This window comes from Leptosomus discolor, chromosome 4, assembly GCF_034619465.1.
Source record: "Leptosomus discolor isolate bLepDis1 chromosome 4, bLepDis1.hap2, whole genome shotgun sequence".
NCBI lineage: Eukaryota > Metazoa > Chordata > Aves > Leptosomiformes > Leptosomidae > Leptosomus > Leptosomus discolor.
In genome coordinates, this window is record NC_141394.1 from 16,740,154 (window position 1) to 16,757,915 (window position 17,762).

Sequence of the window (17,762 nt, forward strand, 5' to 3'; positions counted from 1 at the left end):
ACTCTTGTTAAGTTACACAATTGCATACGTTTTCTGAGAAAACAGAGCTCCTTGGCTTTTGTTCAGTTGCATTCCTTCTCCATCCCTTATGAATGACAGGATAGGCTGAATTCACTAGTACTTACAGGTTCCACACACTCAAATTTCTTCCGCTCCTGTATCTCTTGCAACTTGCATACATACTCGAGGGACAGCTCATAGAAGTGTTTTCTATTCTGCTCCACTTGGTTATCTGCCTGCACACAGAATACAGCTAATGAAGTTTCAGAGACATTTTGCAGACAGCTTCAAAATGACATATGTATAGCACACAAGTGGCAAGCAACAAGATAATTTTCTCCAGACTGGGGTTTGTCCCTTCACAACACAGCTCGTTCATTTACTTTTAAATGGCAGCAGCAACTCCCTTTTACTAGGTAACATATGTTGCTTTGAATCAGGAGGCTAAATTTTCAGAAACATTCCAGTAACACCTCTTTGAGCTTCTTTTCTATAGAATCCACAGCAAATACATCACACCAGGTACTTGTGCGCTGCTTTACATTGAAAAGGTGACTGCCCAGAGAAAGGGAGCTAGCAACATCTTCCATTAGAAAAGGGGGAAATCGGTTAAACTAAGGAAGAAAATGTTAGTGTTGAAAACCACATTGCTGGTACTGTAAGCTTTTCTTTAACCCAAATAACTGCCGTAAATAGGCAGAATGCTGTTGTACCCATCCCATACCTGTGCTTACTCTAACTGGCAAGAAAAGCAACAAATAAAAGTTTACTTATCACAAATTTCCACTGAGCATCAAATATTTTAAAATGCAGCCGTATTCGTTGCAGTTGCTTTTTAGCTCAACTTTGATGAAACGTCAACACCATATTGATGGTGAACAGTTATATTTCAGCTGCCATTCATCCGTACATAAATATTTAACTTTCTAGCATATATGTATTATTTCATTAAATTATTATTTAAGGTACATGTGCCCTCACTAAACTGTAAAACTTCAAGAACCCAGTAACTGACATTGTTATTAAAATGCATTAAAGCAAGGGTACAAAGGGACACTCTTAAGTGATTAACACTTAGTCATTGTCCATGTGATAATACCAAATGCTTCTACACTAAATCACAAAAGGGAATGGAGAAGGGGTTAGGGGAAAGGATCAGACTTACTATCATATACTCTCTTAAATACTAAGACTATATCCTTCAAGGAGAAGAGTGACTGCTATGCCTTAAGAGGATAAGTCAAATTAGCTTTAAGACAGTTTTGCCTTAAGACATGCTTCGCTTTGCTACTCTGTGCTAGAAATCACTCAGCAGTTAAAGGGACATAACAACAAATGCCATTGAAAAAATAAAACACTGACACGCACATCAGTAAGAGAATGTTTCAAAAAGCCAAACCATTTTGATGCATCCTATAAATCATGCAACAAAGGAACTGAGTTGTCATCAAAGCTCCTAATTATATATACATGTACTGAAGGACAGCCATAGAAAAAGACTACGAAGTGGGTCTCCTAGGACATCTGGCTAATTGATAGCAAGACTGCCCTAGCTACACCAAAGCCCCAGGTAAGCCTGTTTTTCTTTCTCTTCTTTGTTTTTTGGTTTATTGCTTTGGTTGCCTCCACCCCCTCCAGGAACATAACAGCCATTTTACTAATTCTCTCAATTCCCCTGTAAATAAATTATCACCTCCTGGCTTTCTGAGGCATGAGCCTCCCTGTGCACCCAGCAAGTTCACTCACTGTTGCTACAGAAATAAGACATTCACTGTGCCTCAGCGAATATCCCTCCACCAAGAGAGCCAAAGGCTATCTTAACATAAGACACGCTCCACAACGTGGCAAGTTTTTCATCAAATTTTTTGTCAAATTTACACCTGCATCCTTTATTTATTCCAGCCAGGAACTGACACAACTAGCCATGTATGATTCTAAATTAGGAAGCTCCTGTGCAATTATATACAATTCTATTTGCTCATTCTATCTAGTCTTCACATATGCTTCAAAACTTCAGACTATATTCGATACAGCTTCAAAATGCCTCTTGCAGGCATTTTGTATTTTTCCATTGAGGTTAGGTCTTATTTCAGACTTTTACTTGACGATATTGAGAACCACATTTCAGAGACCATAATTAATATTTTTTCATTTTTTCCTGCATCAAGTTCTTTGGCAGCTGATCAATTTGATAAAAGTAAAGGTCCTGACACATGAGCTACACCCATTAACTTCTCCAGGACAACTCAACTTCCCAAAAGACATTTGTTAATGCATATGCAAATGCAGTTTGGAGAAGTAATATCCTAGTGAAACTCAAGAACAATTAGAATTTTTAAGCTCCTAGCTAAGTTGCCAGTTACATTAAACATTTTTAATGAAAAATGGCATAGATTATTCAGAGTGGGGTGGAGGGCAGGGAGAAGAGTTCTTTCTGAGGAAAACATTAAGTGTTTAATGATACAAGGTATTAATAGACTAAGCATTAATAATTCTGACACAGTTAAATTTCTCTGAAAAAAAAAATCCTTCTGACTACAGCATGTCTCTGCAAGATTTCTCTGTTGTCTTCTCACATACTATTTGCTGTTGCTCAAGAAGTAAAAGCCATTACAAGTAAGGATGATCATGATAAACCCACAGGGACAGAATGAATGCCAGGCAAAACAGCACTGTTTTTAAGTTATACATTGTCAACAAACTTTTTTGTAGCATTACTTAAAAAAATGGATCTTCAAAACACGAGAAGAAAAAAAAGCAGCACAAAAACACTTCCTTCAGGAATACAAGTCTTGCTGTACTTTGCACTAAGCATTAACACATGACACTTAGTCAATACATACAATGTAATGCAAATTACACGTAAAGTCTCATAAGAAATGCAGAATTTCTCACAATACACTTGCACTTTGCTATTTCCTTCATTATATTAAAAAAATTAACATGATGTTCACTGCTTCATACCCACGCCAAGTAAAGCCCTCAATTCAGAAAACTGTAGAGGTACACCAATAAGTTCGGCAAATACTGATTTTTCTCACCAACTTCTCTGTTTGACAGAAATTTTTCTTTTATCACTGTGAATGCTGGTTTTGCATTCCCATAAAATATATTTACCTATTCAAAAGCCTTTAGCTTGCATAAAAAAAGAAAGGCAACAATACCTCTTGTAATTGTAGCTCTTTCTTCTTAGCTGATAAATTCAAGTGCTTTTCTAACAAACTGTAGTTCTTCTCTGTCTCTTTATCAAACTTCTTCTTTTCCTCCTAGACACAGAAAAAAAATAACATTCATTTATATATAAAAATGCAAGAAAAGCCTCCTCCTTTCTTCTTTTAAAATTCTACTTAATCAGAAACAAACTATCATAGCTCCAAAAACTAAGGAAAATTATGTTTCCAACTAATTTTTAAATAATTTAAAGGCTAACTTGAAACAAAATCCCATTGCATCACCATGGTGAAGCTTATCACATGAATGCTTATATCGTGTAAGCTAAAAAAGCCAAAAAAACCCACTCTTCTTGATTTATTGCATTTTTCATTATTTTCAGGGATCATCCACATCATCTTGTTTTTGAATAGAGGACTCCAAGGGAAATATGAGTTTCACTGAAAAAAAGAACTTTCTACAATCGATGGGGGAAAAGTTCTAACAGTTCCACAGTCCAAAACCCAAAGCAAATGCAGCTCCATATTCCATAGGATTTCTTGATTTTTAAAGCCATACAAAGACCTCTGTGCTGAATCGCTGCTTCTAGCAAACTGTTGTTGCGCCCATGAAAAATAGAAAAACTTTTTATATTAAAGAAAAAACTCTATAAAACGCAAAATCATGCTAGCAAAAGAGAAACTCTCACAGACACATAGGAATATCGCTTGCATGTGCAAATCCATTTCTCTGATCATCAAAAACAATGTATTGGAAGAGGGACAGACAGAAACTTTACACGTATAGTTTGGGATTAGAGCAGCAACTCCTTTTACTTTTTCTTCTCAAGCCTAACTCAGACCATTTCATCAGCAGGGGATGTATGATACAGGAAAATCTGAAACAGCAGATTCAACTTTTATTTTGTTATGGTAGAGTGTAATTTTTTCCTAAAGCAAATACTATACAACGTTCCAGATATATATCGCTACTCGATGCCATAACTTGGTTTTAAGAGATAATCAGTATTATATCTCCAGTGTCAGTACTGCAATTACACTGAATATTCAGTTAAAAGCATTCAATGAGCTAAATATTTTTAGAGAAGTTTTATTTAAATGTTATACAATTATGCAAGACTGCTCTATTTAAGGTCACTGAGAATTCTGTCCAAAAAAAATAGCTAAATCACAAATAAGAGCTTCAATTTCACAGAAACAGTATGCAGAGACACAAGGGAAGAAACATCCATCCAAACAAAACGCGAGATCTAGACTGTGTGAACGTAACTTGTCACGTTAGAAACATCAGGGACAGAATTCTAACTAGGAAATGAGTGAATATCATGAGATAATTTAAAGCATTAGGAGTTCTCGTCCCAAAACCAGCAATTTTTTTTAAAACGAAAAATACTGCTGAAATAATCCATTCATTACAGCTGCTTCTATGACAATACTCTACACTTAGAACAAATTCTCTTTTTCCTTGAAACACTCCCTATATTACAGACCAAGTTTTTATTCATTGTTCCTGCTGAAGTCAAAATGTGTAGCACTCTTGTAATTGAAACATTATCTTAGATATTAAGTATTACTGCTGATGGAGTCATGAAATTATAAAACAAAATATCTGCAGAGTGGTAGTTTAGAAAAGTATGAATTGAGTTTTGCAACAGAAAACTGTTTGGGTTTTGTTTGTTTGTTTGTTTTGGGGTTTGTTTGTTTGTTCTGTTTTTTGTTTTTTTTTTTAATAAGCATTTCAATTTCTCACTGGAAGAAGGAAGGTAGACAGGTAGAAAGAGGTCAACCTTGTCCTTCCTCTTTTATCCAAAGCTAGTCTGCATTTAATACATGAAGTTTACTTTGCCTTTTTATATATAGATATATATATGTGTGTGTGTATACACAACAAAGTGACAATCTTAAACAAAAAGATTACTGAACGCTTACAAAAAAAATACTTTGAATGAGATCTTGTCTTTAGCTTCTCCATCCCTACTTTTTTCCCACTCAGAGGCAAAATGAGTTATTTATTCAAAACAAAAAAAAAAAGAATAAAGGCAATTTTGACTTTGCAGCTTGCAAAAATACTGTTAAAAGCACATGGATGAGCAAGCTCCTTCGGGCAGTTAATATTTTTCAGCCTTTAATTGAGCAACTGCAAGCAAATACAAAGCAGAATGGGGTTACCATTAGGAAGTGGGGCAGGCTGTTAGTAGGATTGCTCCTACTCCAGACACAAGAGATAAGGGAGAGGGAGGAGAGAAGGAAGGGAAAGAACACATTCTTCTCTTCTTGAAACATACTTTCCATTTGTGTCTGAAGCAAGTTCTCAAAGTAGAAAAAAAAAAAAACAACTATGAATACATGAAATATAAACAACAGGATCTCTCTGCCAAATACATGTCATTACTGCAATGCAATCCAAGTACAGAAATTAAACAAACTTATCAGAAAGGCAATGAGGGACAAACCTTTACAGCTCCTAGCTGCTCTTTCCTAAATCTTTCCAAAGGTTTGATCAGAGTTTCAGTAACACTGAGTGCCTATAGAAAAAAAAAGCATGGGTTAGGTTTCTGTAGCCAGACTGACAAGTCACTTTAGCATCAGCAATAAAAAGAAAAAAAGCAAGCAAGCTGTGGGGTAAAAATAAAGGAAAAGCATGCAAGTTAGGAGTCTTAAGTGCTAATTCAAAAAAAAAAAAAAAAAAAAATCACATCTCCGAGTTTAAGCTTTCAAAATTTCCATCCCTTATTTCAGTCTAGTGTCAGGAAAATTAAATCTAAAACAAACACAGAAATTCCAGAAATTTATAGGCTGCAGCCAAACTTCATTCAACTGCTTTGCTTGTGCCAGTCTTGTAGATCAGGAGATCAGGTTGACAGTCCCAATGACTGAACACGAGAATGAGGCATAGGACAAACAATTTTCATTCGGGAGCACAAAAATTTCTGCAGCAAGAAACACTACAAACAACTGCAGAATAGACTACTGAGCAGCAAATAATAATAATACAATCTTTTAACACACAGTTAAAGCCATTAGGCATTGAGATATATATATAAATTTCCAAATATTTACATTTAAGTACTTTAAGAAAACTTTAAGTTAACCTAAGTTACAAAATCAAGAGGTGTAAAGTCAAGAAACAAGAGGTTTAGTTGACTGGGTGAGCACCCACCAGTGCACTTACGATAAATGGCCTCACAGCTGTAATACTGAGAAAGAAAAAGGACGCAATATGCTATTATAAGACAGAAAACAGTAGCTTATTAGATCTGGCCAGAAAACATAGTTTCTAGTTTATATGAAATTTCACCGGAGATGGAGCAGGGTTGGGTTTGGTGCAAACAAGACTTAAAATTTAAAAAACATGTGAAATTTCAGCAAAGGTTGGAACTTCTTGAATGAAACAGTAGCATGTAAAAGATGGCAAGAGTGTTGGAGCTGTGGAGGACCAGGTGGGATCCTTCTCTTCTCAGTCTTAAGGCAGACCCACAGAGTAAATTGTGCCCAGGACTGGGCTTAGCACAGGCACGGGGCTGAGCTGCCAGGAGTCCAGGCAGCTGGAAGCTCCCCTGGAAGCCCACCTTCAATACAACAGAAAGCTTTCTCTCTTTTTTTTTTTCTTTTTTCCCCTCTTCAAATATGAAAAGTTTCAGATAAAACATTGCAGGCTTAAACCAGCCTTCTGGAACACTTCTGAAAAGTTCTTACAGTAAAACACAAGAGGGATGCATTAGAGATCTGCCACAACACAAATCTGAACAGCGCTGTCTGCTCCCACCCACCCCCGGAGCGATGCAGGGATTACTATGGGAGTCATCCTGCCAATTCACTGTAACCAAAGCAACCCAGATTTTTGAACAGCCCCGGCAGCATGCTAACCTATGTAGCTAACTGGAAACCCAAACAGCTGGCAAGTCTGGGCCAAACTGCATGTTGCACAGTCATCTATACAACAGATACTTCCTAACTTCAGAACACTTGTTCTCGCGGCCTAAACTTTTTCTTTCTGCACCCATTTCCTGATTTTGTCAAAAACACTTAAAAGCACCCTTCAGTGCACCCTTGGTGGGAGCAAAAAAAAAAAAAAAGGAAACCTGAATTTCATCTTTCAAAAGTGTACAGCAGCACCGCGACAGCTAACCACAACACAGGAGACCCTTGCGTTGAGCTGGAGGGTGGGGGAAAGATAACAGAGCAACTTCTGCCATTTCTCCAGCCCAGCAAAGAGATATCCTGAAATGCTCTTGGCAGCTGGAGCTGGGCTGGCTCCGCTCCCACCAAAAGAGAGCCAGGGCAGTCAAATGCCCCAAACAGGAGCCAAACAGTGGTTCTAGGACGGATTTAGCCCGCCTGGCAGCCTGTGCATATATATCCTAACTGCTCAAGCAATTACCAGGGTCTCCAGGGCAGTTTTTAGGATACACAGGTTCTTCAAATTTTGTCAGGCTCCCAAAACTTCCCGCAAATTCTTAGGGGCTGAAAGGAAACAGCATTTATGAATCAAGCACCAGAAGGAGTTTTGTGGGATACAGTAGAAGCACCTAGCACTGAAGGATCTCTCCTGGCTGATCACAAGGATTCTCACAAGTCAGATCACAGAACTGCTCGCGGAAATCACAGAGTAGTCCTATATTAGAAAACTTTAAGAAGGTTAAATTATTTCTGACAGTTTCCTCTATTCTGACAAAGTGAGGGAGAAAGCTGTGAGGCCTCCTCAGGGCAAAACTCAGAGAGGATGATGCTAGCTGCCAGGAGGTATGAGCACCATGGGTAGTGGAATCATTTAAAAGCATTTAAGAGTAGCAACTGAGTACTTATATGGTCAGAAGGTCAAAACTAAATAGCTAACGACAAGTTGCTTATTATAGTTGTTTAAGCTTTTACACAAAAAAAGTGAAACGTAAGATCAACAGGCAGTGAATGCACGCTGAACATGAAGTCGGAGTCAAAGAAAACCACCCTGATGTAACTGAAAGGAAAAAAAATGAGGAAAAAGGAAAAAAAAAAAAAAGCCACACAGCAAAGACTGTGGTTTATAAACCAGCAGGGCTGGCTGCAAATCACTTGGTCTGCTACACTCCTGTGCAGCATTAACCATGGGAACCACCAAAGGAATTTGTTTGAAGCAGAAAATAATCTTTAAATCAAAATGGGATGTTCCTTTAACAACTGCCAACAAACAGATTCCACTGCTGCCAGTGGTATGATATGCCAGTAACTCTTTCATTAAAAGAAAAACAAGCATCCCCTCCTTCCAAAAAAGACATTTCACATTTTGCACAACTTACACTTTTGTTAACAGATGTCTCTCCAGCAATATCTTGCCTGCCATACAGGTATCTATGATTTGTCACCCCCTTTGCTTTCTGTGTCTGGGTTAAACAATGTGGCTCTTCAGTATTTCTTGAAGTGAGGCTTTGTAGATCTTCACTCATTCTCACAGGGCTTCATACCAGGCCCATATATAAAAATACAAGAGGAATATTTCCTCTTCACTGAAATGAGCATGTACATGAGTTTATATGTATATAAATGGAAACTGTCAATCAAGATGTGACTGGTAAATTTAACACTGAATTACAGAGCTGTAGTTCTGATTGGCAAAAATAAAAACAAAGTTCATAATTAAAATATGCATAATACTAGATTAAATAGGGAGGCATTCACACTGTTTTCCAATACTTAGAGTCCGGTGCTTCTCATGAAAAGCTACAAAAAGATGTGTACTTATTTATAGAACAAAATCATTATTTACACTGCTAGTCACTGTTAATTTGAGAACTCAAAACAACACTTCTTTTTCTTCTTTTTTTTTTTTTTTTTAAAACCATGGATAACAGATTAGTAGACAAAAAAAAGTAAAATTCTCCCAGTATAAGGAAATAAGCTAAGAATCACTTTAATATATCTGTCTTGCACCTTCCAATTATCACTTGCACCTTCCTTAAGAACTAAGACCGTGCTAAAATGTAAAATTTCCAAGAAAAGTTTTATTAGGCATTTAAGTTAAATATTCATTAATATAAAATTACATGTTCCTTCCTCTTTCAACTTGTCTTGACTCTTAAATTAATTTTTCATCCCTCTCCTCCTCTAGACGTGGCAGATTATGATGATAGGAATGTACTATTTAAAGGGCACAAAAAATTCCTTTCTTTTCATTATAGCTCGGATCTATCCAAACCTACCTGAAAAGAATATATACTCAATTTTAAAGTCTGGCAGGCGAACTATGGCAAGCGTAAGTCGTAAGTGAATCAATATAAAGAGGTCATGTCTCAGGTAACAGTATCTTAACCAGCTTTACGAATGTCAAAGTCTCAGGAATGCTTTAAGAAATATTTAACCCAATGTGCACACGTGCAGGCGCAAACAGTCTGAAACTGCTTATGCTATTCCTATTCTATTTGCTACACCTATGGAAAGGTCAAAGAATTAACCTGAACACAAACCTGGCAATAGCAGCAATAAAATCATCATTGCCATCATCACCTCAGAAGATCACTGTACACAACATTTCCAACAAAATATTAAAGCAGGCTTTCAGCTTTGTGTATACCTTCTCATTTATTATGCCTTTACAAAACACCTGCTCAGCCAGAGAAATGGTAAAGAATGGTGATAATTTGACTTTTTCAGGTCCATATTCTTCAAAAGAAATAAGTAACATCATAGATTAAGGGGCCTAAACCATCATTTCCTAAATTGGCCCAAAGGCACAAACTAAATCCATTAGCAGGCACATTTCCAGCCCTTTGCTACTTCATCAGTCAAGTCAGCCAGATCCAACAGGTAACTCACCAGTTAGTGCCAGTCCACAAGATTGACTCCATTTAGCCTGTCACTTTTTCCCTTCTCGAAGAAGGTGGGAATACAGCTATTTAGGGAGAAACTGCTGCCCCAGACACCTCCTCCTATGCACTGTAACCAAACAGACAGCACCATCCACCAGCATTCAGTGCTCCTCACACTTTCCCACCCTTGTGCAGCAGGGCAGGAGCAGCCCCTGTAAGTTCCCGCTCCCCTTATGGGCACAACCAGGCTTGTCTTACAGAGGATAAAGGCTTCTTGCATGGCCTGTAAAGGAGTATCAACCCACAAGAGCTGTCCCAGCTTAGTCCAGCCCCTGTGGCCAAAAAGGCTAGACCAACTCAAGTTAATCAAAATTGGTTCTGCTTGTTAGACAAATGCAGCACTAGCATCCCAGCTTTCATCCTAAAAATGTCCTTAGAACTCAGTCTTTACTAGAAGAACTGGAAATTATATATTGCTTGTCAACAGCTCTGGTGGTGAGATAAATATGCATGCTGACTCTGCTCCATTCTGAATCCAAGCATTTTCCTGTACAAGACAGGTTTACTGAGAAAATAATAAAAAAAAAAAAAGCCATAAACAAACACCTTGCTGCAGACTGCACAGTGACACAGGAGTGCCGAGTTCCCAATTCTCGTCCCAGGAACTGGAATGCAGATTAGATGCCAAACAGAAAAGACGGGTTTAAGTTTCCCAGTGCACTGACCGGAAAGATTTATTTGTAGACAGGGGCAGGATTGTTTCTCCTCTCAACAAAGCAAAGAGAGAGGCCACCAGTCAGTAGGGCAGAGCTCGTGAAACTGAGCAAGTGTCGATGAAACTAGATCTGGGAAGGAAGTTTTGCCCTATCAAGTGCAACAGAGAATGTGGAAAGGAAGACATACCTAGCAGTGATTCAATAACAAAGTAGTTAACACTGCTGCTAAATAAAGACATTTACTTTCTAATAAAGAAATTTACTACCTACAGTTGCACTTTTGCTTACAGAGGACATAGCTTTTCTTTGTTTTGCCTAAGAAATTGCAACATTCAGGCTAATAAAAAAAGCCGATACCTCTAATGTTGGGGGAAAGAGAAACATATAAAAATTACTTTTTCCTCCAAAAAGCCTTCCTGCTTCACATCGTAATTTGTTACTGAAATTTCTCGAAGTATTAAGATCTATACCTGAAACCCTGCATTATGTAACTTTGCAGATACAATTCCACTACTGAGGACATCAGATGTTACTTCTGAAGCCTTAATCTCTATTCTTTCTTTTCCCATGAGAACATGATTTGCTCTTACAGCTACACAAACATGCTCCCAGTCAGTTGCACAGCCAACTCTCCTGCCAATATGCCCTGCAGACAGTGGCATATCTCTCTAACCACTTCTCTGCACTGGTTTTGTATTTAACTGGAGCACTGATGATTGCCAACAGCGCAACCCACACCCAAACCTCATTTGTTTGTTTTCAAATGCAAGTTTTCTTCTTGTAAAACCGCCTGGCTTTTCTCACTTCTCTACAGCTTTCCCTGTAGCTTTATGATCTTAAATAACGAAAGATCCTCAGCTACACATTGGGACTACAAACATGAGTGAGTTATTTGGTTTTCAGGAGGACTGGAGTCTACCAACTAAAGGGTTTTTAAGGGGGTGTCATAGCACTTGTGTGTCTTTACATGCGTGCAGAAGCTATAAAAGAGAAGTGATGTCCATTTGTCTAGAATTATTTGCTGTGGAGGAAGCCATGTGGTAACAAGAGTCAGGCGGACACATATATGTCTTGGACACAATTTATTTTGTACATAACCGAGATGCCCAGAGGCACCTGTAACAAAACAAATCACCTTCTTAGGTGTTCCAGAAAAGTATCCCCATCATTTGGCAAGACGGATGACAACTTTCTCAAATTGTTCCGGGGGACTTTCCTAGACCATTGGTCCGCTGCCCCACAAGCCACGATACAGCTACAAAGTGTAGAGCACAGGAGTATGCCTCTTTTAAAAGCAGCAGCCTTGCTTACAGAGAACAAAATAGCAGGACTCCTGAGTCCACCCCTTCTAGTCAAAGGTTATTTCCTGTTCAGTGGAAGTTTATGGCTGATCTAAAGGACAGCCAGCTAAAAATGCCTCCTATGACCTACCTGCTATGTTGCACTCTGCTCTGAAAGACCATCCACATTGATTCACTTGCCATGAAAACGCTGGCCTCAAAAATTAAACTGATATCACAAGCAAATGATACAAACAATAAATTCTTTTGTTTTAAAAAAGATAATTAAATGAAGACAGTGGCTTTTAGTAAATATTACTCACTAAAAGCTATTTAATAGTCCTGGCTTTTGAGTAAGTTTATTCTTACGAAATACATTCCACTATAAAGGGAAAAATACTAAAAAACCAAAAACATAACAAACAGGAAAAGAAACAGAGAGAGACAAAAACAGCAACAAATCAGCTTTTCCCCATCTGAAGTGGAGGAAAGCTGTGAACAACTCCTCCAAAGAAAGGCTTTCCCTTAGTAAACCAAATATACAAGAGCTTGAACAATGTGACACACCAGAACATCGGTCTGGTTCTCGTACAACCAGAAAATAACTCCCAGTTCACGTGTTGAAACCAGCAGTTGTATAAAGACCTTGACAAAGTGAAAAGGCTGCTCAGGAAAGGAAATAGCATAATGCTCGTTTTCTTCATGCATGGCAAAGCTCATTGCTGAGCAAAAAGATGCCACTGAAAGGCAAGGAATCCAGCAGCAAACAACAGCTTCAGTGTTCAGTCAAGAATGAACTGCTCAATTATTGTCAGCACTGTCCTCCGCAAGAAACAGTGGTGTTATTAACAACCGGCAAAATCCAAACTGGTGACAGTTTTACAATGCAAATTCCAAACATTTCCCATTGATGAAATAACAGAATGAAAATACTCTAGTGAGTTATGTTGATGCATGTGAGACCACAAAGTTATCTGGAAGAGGAAGCTAGTGGTAACAGAGCTTTTCAGCCATATGCACTCAGAGGTGGGAAGAACGCACCCAGAAACAGCTTTGTACTTTTTTTCTCCTGTTGTATAGACAAGTTTCATCTTTACTTTATAGACTGATGTGCACAAGTTCATATGTAACTCACAAACAATTTCAGAAGACTGTATATAACATTCAAAAAGAAACAAATAAATAAATCATTCAATCTCAGGAATCACCAAAACAGAGATGTGCCTGAAGTAGTTATAGTTCTGCACTCGTGTTCCATGTTCTAATAATCATATGATTGCCATATGGCCTCACATCACGCAGAGGAAAGGTGAAGGCTGGGCAGTGAGGTATGGCAGCAATTGTTCTGCTTGTTTCTATAACTGCAAAATGTTTTATTAAACCGGACAATTTGGACAAGGAAAAAATGGATCTAGGTCCTGTGATTAAGGTAGTCAAATGCTGTCCTGACAAATTCTGTTTTATCTGTGCCTCTCTCTCTGCATCTGAGATGTTCAACATGCTTAATTTTGCAGAAGTGGTCACCAATTACATTTTTTCCACTGTCTTGGCAGATATATTTGGTAGTCTGCACTGTCAGCAGACCTAAAAGGATATGAACATAGGGACTACTGTATAATGCCTGGAACTCTTATTGAGCTGATCTTGAATGTGTCTTACATCCGAAACTATTGGATATTTTTTTACCTTAAATCAGTGAGTAAACTGATTGCTCCCTCACACAGACTTCTTCAGATTGCTGCAAAGATGGATTACGATTTATGAATCCTTAAATACCCATGAGCAGGGGACCAAAGAAAAGCTCAGAAAAATTAATATCACCATCCTCACAGCAGGGCAAACTAGTGTAAACTAAATACAGAGTCATTGAACAAAAGGTAATAGTAAACTATTATGAACACTACGTGTAAGTGAGCACCTAACCTGTGAAAGAGATACTCATGCACTTAAGTACTTCATCATAAGAGGTAAGTATAAGTAAGTATAAATAAGGATATGTACATATTTGCACAGATTATTTAAATTCTACCTTTAACTTTTTCAGTATATCCCTCTGAACCCTAACAACCTTTTTTAATGTAGGAAATCACAACGGGGAAACCTTCCCGGCCCCATCTTTTTTTTTTTTTTTTTTTAAAGAGGAAGAAAAGGAAATAATAAAATAGTGACTTCACTGAGATATTTCTTTAAAATTCCATAGAGAAACAGATTCTCATGTTCCAAATAAATTCTGGGAATAATTCTGCTTTTCAGAGAGATGCTATTTTGAATTTGATTCTGACAACCTATGATGGCATGATTGACTGGGTAGATGAGGAGAGAGCAGTGGATGTTGTCTACCTCGAGTTCAGCAAGGCTTTTGACACTGTCTTCCCACCACATCCTCATAGGTGAGCTTAGGAAGTGTGGGATAGACGAGTGGGCAGTGAGGTGGACTGAGAAGTGGCTGAAGGACAGAGCTCAGAGGGTTGTGATCAGTGCTGCTGAGTCCAGCTGGAGGCCTGTGACTATCAGTGTTCCCCAGGGGTCAGTACTGGGTACAGTCTTGTTCAGCATATTCATCAATGACCTGGATGAAGGGACAGAGTGCACCCTCAGCAAGTTTGTTGATGACACAAAACTGGGAGGAGTGGCTGATACACCAGAAGGCTGTGCTACCATTCAGCAAGATGCGGACAGACTAGAGAGCTGGGTGGAGAGGAACCTGATGAAGTTCAATAAGACCAAGTGTAGGGTCCTGCACCTGGGGAAGAATAACCCCATGTACCAGGACCAGTTAGGGGTCGACCTGCTGGAGAGCAGCTCTACAGAGAAGGACCTGGGAGTTCTGGCAGACAGCAAGTTGACCACAAGCCAGCAATGTGCCCTTGTGGCCAAGGCGGCCAGTGCTATCCTGGGGTGCATTAAGAAGAGGGTGACCAGCAGGTCGAGGGAGGTTCTCCTCCCCCTCTACTCTGCCCTGGTGAGGCCACATTTGGAGTACTGTGTCCAGTTCTGGGCCCCCCAGTTCCAGAGGTACAGGGAGCTACTGGAGAGAGTCCAGCAGAGGGCTACTAAGATGATCAGGGGACTGGAGCATCTCTCATATGAGGAAAGGCTGAGAGACCTGGGGCTCTTTAGTCTGGAGAAGAGAAGGCTGAGAGGGGACCTTATCAATGCTTATAAATATCTAACGGATGGCTGTCAAGAGGGTGGGGCCAGGCTCTTGTCAGTGGTGCCCAGTGACAGGACAAGGGGATTCTTGAGAGGCCAGGATTGCAAAGATACCTATGGCTTAAGAACAATAGTCTTTCTTTCTGCAAAAAGAAAAAAAAAAAAAAAGTTCAAAAAATAACTATGTAACATCTTTTCTCCAAAGATATCTGAAGGAATAGAAATGGGCCAAAAATGCAGCAGGAAACACAAGAGACTATATCAAAGCAAAACAGCAAGTTTATATTGCCTTGGGAAATGACAGGAAACATAGCAAGGTGAATATAACTGTGTCAGAAATCCTATACAAAGAGAAACGTGGTAGAGTAAAAAGGAAACACACAAGTACTTAGGGACAAGGTTAGAAAGACTAGGGCAAAAACACATTTTGTTTGGCAAGAGGTAAAAAAAAAGACGTTCTTCATATGTATTTCAGAATACAGAGGAAGGAAGCTATAAAACCATTATTTAACTGGAAAGAGAGTTAAACCAAACCAACAATTGACTAAGACAACAGCAGATTTTAATAATCTTTACAAAGGAAAATCTCAGTTAATTACAGCAAACCATCTAACAAAGCAAGGAAAAAAATGGATGTTAAGGACAGTAAGGATTTCTTAAGAACAATTAGATGTATTCCTACATTACACAACTGAAGAATTAATTGCATTCCAGTCCGAAGGGGCTTTGCTTTAGAGTAGTTTAGGAACTCAGCAAAGCAAACTAAAGGTGGAGGCAGCAAGGTCCCAGAGGATGTTAGAAAAGCAAACATAGACACAACTTAAAAAGTGAGAAGAGGAGGAGAAAGCAGCAACTGAGGAAGTTACAGACCAGGCACAGCAACTCTGATACTCAAAAGTCCTGGAACACACTATAGAAGGTTAAAAGCTACTTTGAATTTGTTAAGAGCAATATCTAAGTTTCCTTTTTGAGATCAGCACAGTAGCTGATCTCCTCAATGAAGTCTTTGATGCCAACCCACATGACATTCTCAAAAGCACAAGTGAAGGCCTAGTCTTAACACATAAATAGGAAGAATGAGAAAACAACATCCTGGTCTCAAAACTACCCTGAAAAATACCTGTTAGCTAAGAGGACATTTCAAGCATCATACAGGAAACTACAGCAAGTTTCCTGCATGATCCAGTTTTCATAGCAATTTATGGAGTGATCTACCACTAACTCCACCCCGCTAATATACATATGGAGTGAGAAAGAAAGAGAAAACGTCAATGCTTTCAGAAAGTATGATTGAAAACAATTTTGACATAAAAGAGAGATGGTCTAAACTCAGTGTAATTAAATTGAAGGAAAAATACAGATGTAAAACACCCCTTTGAAAGGCTAACAGTGAAAATACTACTATGAAGTAAAAGTTATGAGTTTTACTCCATGACTACTGCAGAATATCTCCCAAAGAGTTCCCAGCTTAACTTGCAGTAAAAGAGACTAATTAGAATGGATATCAGTTAAAAAAGCAGAAGAATAAACATCAGAGTAAAATTAGAGAAATTGCTGTCCCTGGAACTTTTTAAAAGAATAGGTTAGACCAGCACTCATCAGGGATCATCTAGGAATAAATCACCCTGCCACAAGTTGCACCTCTAGCAGGGCTGCAGGCAAATGCAGCCAACTCATGTGCTGGCATGGAAGTAAGACACTCCTAGACAGGACCCGAGACATTGCTGGACATGGCCCATAACTGTGAGAGATGCTGACGAAAGTTACAGACAGAGCCGTAAGGGCTGACTGGTCTTCCAGCGTGGTTATGTGAGAAAGTTATTTGAGAAACAAATGAACCCTAGAAGCAGCTAAAGGGCAAGACAGTGGACCTCCAGGGAGGGGAAGCATGGCCAGGATGACCCCACTAGAAGTGCCAAGTACTGCTGAAATTACCGAGGGAAACAGTACAACCGCTATCAAATTTGGTTATGATTTAGCAAGACTGGAATCAACAAGGAAAACTAATTAGGGGTAGGCTGGTCATTTGGGAGAAGACTGGGATGGAGGAAGGGAAGTATGAAGGTGGTAAAAATGAAGGTGAAGGAGGAGGAACAACCACAAGTGATCACCACCTACCAGGTAGCCCTGTGCCGCTCATCACTGCAGCTTAAATAAGGGCAGCCAGTGAAGCCTGGTGTTCCAAGTCCATCACAAGAATCAAATCTGCTTCTGCTGTCAGGAGAACTGGGGCTGGGAGGGAGCTTTGGTGCTCCCCCTGGCAAGAAGGAGAATGACTAGGTAGGACTACAGAGCATCTTAGCATCGCCATGTCAGTGCTTGTTCGTCCCCAACCTTCTCCTACTAGCCTTGTGAAGTTCCCTTTCATCCCTGCACTTTCAAGATGTCAGAGGAGCAGAACGTAAGTCCTACGACTCCATTCATCCTTAACAAGTAAAAATAATTTCCAGAATATTCTCAGGAACAAAGTGACCTATTTCCTATCTGCCCTGGGGAATATCAACAAGCTACAATGCTATGGGAAAAATGTAATTTGGTTTTGTATTTGCCAGTCCATAATAATTTCAGTGAAATGTTTGGATTAATGCCAACTCTCTTTTCACAAGTAACAATCTTTTGACAGTTGGGATATAATTTCAGCAGCCTTTGAAGTAGATGGGA

The 17,762-nt window shown here is 39.0% G+C and overlaps 1 protein-coding gene across 2 annotated transcripts in view; it reads right to left on the reverse strand.

Moving 5' to 3' along the window:
- The window catches only part of ARHGAP10 (Rho GTPase activating protein 10), a 154,544-nt gene that overhangs the window by 89,973 nt on the left and 46,809 nt on the right, over positions 1-17,762 (reverse strand). For both annotated transcript variants that reach the window (XM_086464762.1, XM_086464761.1), the window contains exons 4-6: positions 5,624-5,695; positions 3,165-3,266; positions 126-236 (exon numbers count right to left, since the gene is read on the reverse strand). In XM_086464762.1, the coding sequence (XP_086320888.1) occupies positions 126-236; positions 3,165-3,266; positions 5,624-5,695 (285 nt within the window). The remainder of the gene's footprint in view (positions 1-125; positions 237-3,164; positions 3,267-5,623; positions 5,696-17,762) is intronic.